Source organism: Trypanosoma theileri (assembly GCF_002087225.1).
Source record: "Trypanosoma theileri isolate Edinburgh chromosome Unknown TM35_Tth_9_V1, whole genome shotgun sequence".
In the NCBI taxonomy this organism is placed as follows: Eukaryota; Euglenozoa; class Kinetoplastea; order Trypanosomatida; family Trypanosomatidae; genus Trypanosoma; species Trypanosoma theileri.
In genome coordinates, this window is record NW_021639851.1 from 614,924 (window position 1) to 620,309 (window position 5,386).

Consider the following 5,386-nt stretch of genomic DNA (forward strand, 5'->3'; position numbering starts at 1 on the left):
TTTTTTTTTTTGTAATCTTCTTTTATTTGTCATTCTTATTATTTAAAAGGGAGTTTTCTACTTATAGTGCTGGAAGAAGTGAATCCCAATTATTATTGTGGATTAAAATATGCCGAAGCTGAACAGGCAATTCCACCAGATTTGGTGTACCTTGAAACATGTTATGTTGAATATACACAAAACGAATAGATTCTGGTAGTTTTTCAAGACTAACATCTCCAGTAAATTGATTGTAGCTTATATCAATGGTTTGTATTTCTGGTGGTAGTCCTGGTATCCAGAAGTTTCCGCTCAATTTATTGTGTGAGATATTTAATTCTTTAAGGGCTCGAGTAATTTCTGTCAAAGGAACCTCACCTGTTAGAGTGTTATGACTGAGATTAAGAAAATCCAAATTAGAAGGAAGCTCTTTCCATACCACCATTTCTATTTGGTTGTTTGAGAGATCAAGTGATTTTAAGGTTTTCATATTTTCTAACCCTTTTAGTGTACCTCGTAGTTTACAACCACTAGCACTAAATCGTTCAAGAGACCCTCCATGGTGTTCAAATGCATCCGACAGAGACTCAATACTGTCATTAATGGAATTTCCATCAATAATAAGTTTTTTTAACTGTCGTGGCATTAATCTTAATCCATTAACCATACCTGTAATACCTGTATTGCTGATATCAATAGAATGTAGATTAGGTGGAAGTCGTGCCATTATTTCTCGCAGTGGTGCGGTTATTGAGCACCCACGCATACTGAGAGTCTCTAATGATTGTGGGAGATTACTAGGTAGATCTGTTAACATGGTACCATCTAATATCATATTTTGTATTCCTTCAACCGCCTGAAAAGTCAATGATTTAATTCCACAATACGTACATTTAAACTCTTTTAGATTTGCCAAAGAGGAAGAAACCTCTGCATCACCATTTTCAAATTGCACATGATCAAATTCAATAGATTCCAATACTGGAGGTAATCCACTCACATTCATCATTTGATCCAGTATACTACGTGACACAATTAGTTTTTGAAGAGTATTTGGTAATCGATTAAAATTCACCTTTCCATTTTCCATACCAACCAGAGTAAGAGCCACTATATCTGTGAAGTCACAGGTGACAAAACTAAGATCACAATAACTGATAATCTTATCAGATCCCTTTTCATGCATACCATTTGCTATTTTTTCCCGCACACTTGTTCGAAATTCATAATCCTCAATGGATTCCAGAAGAGAATTAAAGACGTGCTTCCACAACGGTTTGAGAGAGACAACCAAGTCGGGGTCGTTGCTGTGTTCTCGCCAGTAAAACTCCAAGGCGGCGTCTACGTTTCCCGCGGCCCAACTTAATAACAAGAGGAGAAAAACATATACAGAAACTCTTGCAGAGATCATGGAAATCAAATGCAGAGTGGATATAAAAGAAAAACGGAGGTGGATAATCGAACGGGAAATAACAAAATAAGAAGGAAAAAAAAAGAAAATGAACGGCAAACTAACCGAAACTAAAATAAAAGTCTGGCTTTTATTTTTTATTTTTTTTTTATCACTACCTGATACAAAGAAAAGAAACAAAAAAAAAAAAAAAGAAAAAGAAGAATTGAGATGTATAATAAAGGGTGAAAAAAAAAAAAAAAAAACAAATGGGGAAAAGAACAACAACGACAAAAAGAAAAAAAAAAGACTGAGAACAGAATTATTTTCCTCTGAAACGAAAAATAGGTACTTCTCCTCCCTTTTTTTTTTTTTTTCACCCCCCATTACAAACTCTATTATAACCACCCATTATATTTGCTGGGGGATATCCGGCGTGTTGTCAACATTTCACGAGCAGAATTATATACACACACACAGATATACACAGATGTCCAGAAAAAAAAAGGAAAAGCAATTTTACACAAAAACCAAATAACAAAAAAAAGAAAAGAAAAAAAAAGCTTCACCCAACTCTCTTTTTCCCTCTTGTAATCGGGAAGCAAAAACGCCTTCCCCTTGTTTTATTTTTTTGAGTTACAGTCTTATTTCTCTAAATTTTACCCATCAATGCGTTTGGAATCATATGACCTGCTGTACCAGCAACGGTTTGATAAAATGTAACCACATCAAGTGTTGAGCTGAAGAGATCTGCGAATCCAAAGAAGAGCATGGAAGGGATATTTCCTCTTGCATATTCAAGTGCCCAACACGCATCCGGCATACGATATTGCTTTGCCACTCCTCTTGGTAAATAATGCTGATCCCCTGCTTTATACACTTCCCGTTTGTGTGCGTTTGGGGTTGCGGCCCACTGTTCTCCGTATATAATGGTGAAGAAGTCCTCTGCCCAGTAATATCGACCGGTGTGTCCCTCTGTGCCGACGTTGGTGCCGAAGATGATGAGATACTCCGAGAAGGAGGAGTGCAGAACCGTCATGGAGCCCATCGCCCCGCCGGCGTTATTCCACAGCCACTCCCCAGTGGACCGCACATGCTTCGGGTAGACTCGGGCGACCTCCGCAATGACACTTTCAATCACATGCTCAGCGCTGGCATTCACACCGTGGCGAGATTGGGCATTGGCAATACCGCGTTGGGCAATCGCCTGCAGTTCTTTTGGTTCAAACACCCAATTCTCAGGTCGGTCCACCACAAGAGAGAGGGCAACCGCCAGAACCAATACAGGGATTATAGTGAAGAGTACTCGTCTCATCTTGTAGATATATATATATATATATATGATTTACTTTGCTTTGTCTATTGCCTTTGTCTCTTTTTTTTTGTTTTCTTTTTCCTTCTTTTTTTTTTTTTTTCTTTCCTTTCGCTTGACCTTTTAAGTATGAGAATTGGTGTACTTTTTTTTTTTTTTTTATTTCTTTTTGGTCTTCTCTTGTTCTCAATAGGAAAAGGCAAATAATGATGATGATGAATATGTATTCTCTAAATACACTTAAAAATAAGTAAATAAATAATGGAAAGAGAAAGGAAGAAGAATAAAAACAAAAAAGAGTTAGTACAAATATAGACTATGTAATACTCAAGGTAATTATATATATATATATAGGCATTTACTACTACTGTTATCAGTAACCAATACATATATTGAAAGTAGATTGAACAACAACGACAACGACAACAACAACAACAAAAAAAACATCAAGTATTTTGTCAATTTAACATCACCTTATTATAGAAAGAAAGAAAAAAGAGTCAGGTGTACCAACTCACTCGCAGAGACATAAAATGCGAACAACGATAGACATCAAAAAGTGCTGCTTCTTTTCTTCCAGTCAGCAAAGACAAACAAACAAGAGAGAGAGAGAAAGCGAGAGAGAGAGAGAGAAAAAAAAAAAAAAAAAAGAATCTAGCAAATGATGGGTCATCTAAGATTATCAACTGGACACTCCCCACTGCCGTATACAAAAATCACTTCCACCTGAAAACAGTGTTCCATCTTCTGCCCACGCAACGGCGGAAACACCACCCCGATGTGCGGCATCTTCCATTCGGCGTGTTTTGGCCTTCAGATTCCACACAATCAGTGAGGCATCCATACTTCCTGAGAACAACTCTGTATTAGAACTGTGTGAGAAGGCGAGGGAAGTTACTCGAAGGGTGTGGAAGACCAAATCTTTATAGAGTACACTGCCGTCTAATGCGGACCAAACAAAAATATTTCTGCTGGCATCTCCAGAGGCCACACATTGTCCATCCTTTGAGAAGGCCACACATGCCACCATGCCTGTGTGATGTCCAGCGAATTCCACACATAATGAGGGTGCGGCATTTGATTGGATACGATAACCCTTCACCACTTTATCACCACCCAATACAACTGTATAATTATGAGATGCCGCACTGATACCATCAAATTGATTCATTTTTTCTTCTGCCATTTTCTTTCCGGTTGCATCAATAATAATAAAGCTGTTCTTTGCAAGTAATACAATATTACCATCTGCTGTTACGGTCAGAGCCGTTGCATTGCTGGCCTCCTTTGAGAGAACAGTTGGTTCTGTATCGGTCAAGGCATAACGTAGAAGATTTCCACCAGAGACAAGAAATAAATATCCATTACTGAAAGTAGCAGCAATAATGGTATTGGAAGAAACAGAAACTTCTCGAGCATTTCCTGGAATACCATCTGCTGTACAATTCCAAATTAAAACCCTTTCCACACTGACAGAAATAAATGTCCCATTAGACTCTTTATGTAACATTAAAATTCGTCCTTGATGACCAGAGACAACATTCTTTACACCTTCTTCACACATATATGTCAATTTACCACCAAGAGAGGCAGAAATAACACATTGAGAAGTATACACAAGTCCTTGTTGCATGTCCATAACATCATTTCCCAAGGAAAAAGAACTTAATGTTGCTCCTGTTACGGCATCAAATATTTTTACACTTTTATCAGCACTTGCAGTAGCAATTTTACTTCCATCTGGACTCCAAGCTACTGCATATATAGTACCTTTATGTCCTGTTGCAATAGAAGATTTTTTATCTGCAGTTTTACCATCAAGAAGAATCACATCACTTGATCCAGAGACTGTTGCAATAGTTTCCATATCTGGACTGTAACGCACACAGGTTACTTTACCAGTATGACCCTTGACATTACATTTAAATTTAAATGGTACACCTTCATAGAAGCCAACAAGAGCATCTGCACCTCCAGTTACAATACGATACGGCCGCTCAAGTCGCATATCACATGTTAGAATATTTTGTGAGTGACCATTAATAGTTCCAATGGTGTTCGCCGTAATGGTAATAGCAACAGCAAATGTACTCTTCCCATCCCCCACAACCACCAGACGTTCTTCATCACCTGTCCAAGCAATATCCCGTACAGGTCCCTGCAGTTGTTTACTGTTGAGAACTTCACGTGGTTCCAACGGGTGTTGTGGTTGTGGTTGTTGTTTTTGTTCTTGTTGTTGCCAGACAATCAAATTACCGTTTTGATCACCGGAGGCCACCAGCCTGCCAGTGGGACTGATGCGCACTGCAGTGACTGGAGAAGTATGGCAGCCGCAGAGACTGACAAGATTGGGATTGTTCACATCTCGGATCACCACGTTGTTGTTGCTGCCGTACGCGAGAAGAGTTCCGTGAGCCGAGAGAGAAATAGGAACGGCCCGCGTGGCGGAGGGGGCACTGGGTAACGTCCCCCGCAGCAGCAACTGATGGACAGACATTAGTGGAGTTTATTTTGTTTCTTTTGTTTCTTTTTTTGATTTACGGTTTTTTTTTTTTTTTTTGGTTTTGTTGATTTTCTAGTAGTAATAATTCTTTCTTTTTTTTTTTTTTCTTTTGCTTTTTGAATGTGATAAAGACACCTCTTCACCAAATGCCGTGAAAAATACAGAAAAAATCATCAAGACGAGAGAGAAAGAAAAAGAAAGA

General features: G+C 38.5%; 3 protein-coding genes across 3 annotated transcripts; all 3 read right to left on the minus strand.

Annotated features, from left to right (window-relative positions):
• Positions 1–61: 61 nt before the first annotated feature.
• Positions 62–1,390, minus strand: TM35_000093340 (putative leucine-rich repeat protein; the record flags this gene model as incomplete). The annotated part of the gene is made up of 1 exon (XM_029024573.1): positions 62–1,390. One exon carries the CDS (start codon positions 1,388–1,390, stop codon positions 62–64), a length of 1,329 nt encoding a protein of 442 aa, XP_028884350.1.
• A 631-nt stretch (positions 1,391–2,021) lies between these two features.
• Positions 2,022–2,684, minus strand: TM35_000093350 (putative C-8 sterol isomerase; the record flags this gene model as incomplete). The annotated part of the gene is made up of 1 exon (XM_029024574.1): positions 2,022–2,684. The coding sequence occupies one exon, from the start codon at positions 2,682–2,684 to the stop codon at positions 2,022–2,024; it is 663 nt and encodes a 220-aa protein (XP_028884351.1).
• Positions 2,685–3,363: 679 nt separating this feature from the next.
• Positions 3,364–5,178, minus strand: TM35_000093360 (WD40 repeat-containing protein; the record flags this gene model as incomplete). The annotated part of the gene is made up of 1 exon (XM_029024575.1): positions 3,364–5,178. The coding sequence occupies one exon, from the start codon at positions 5,176–5,178 to the stop codon at positions 3,364–3,366; it is 1,815 nt and encodes a 604-aa protein (XP_028884352.1).
• Between the last annotated feature and the right edge of the window lie 208 nt (positions 5,179–5,386).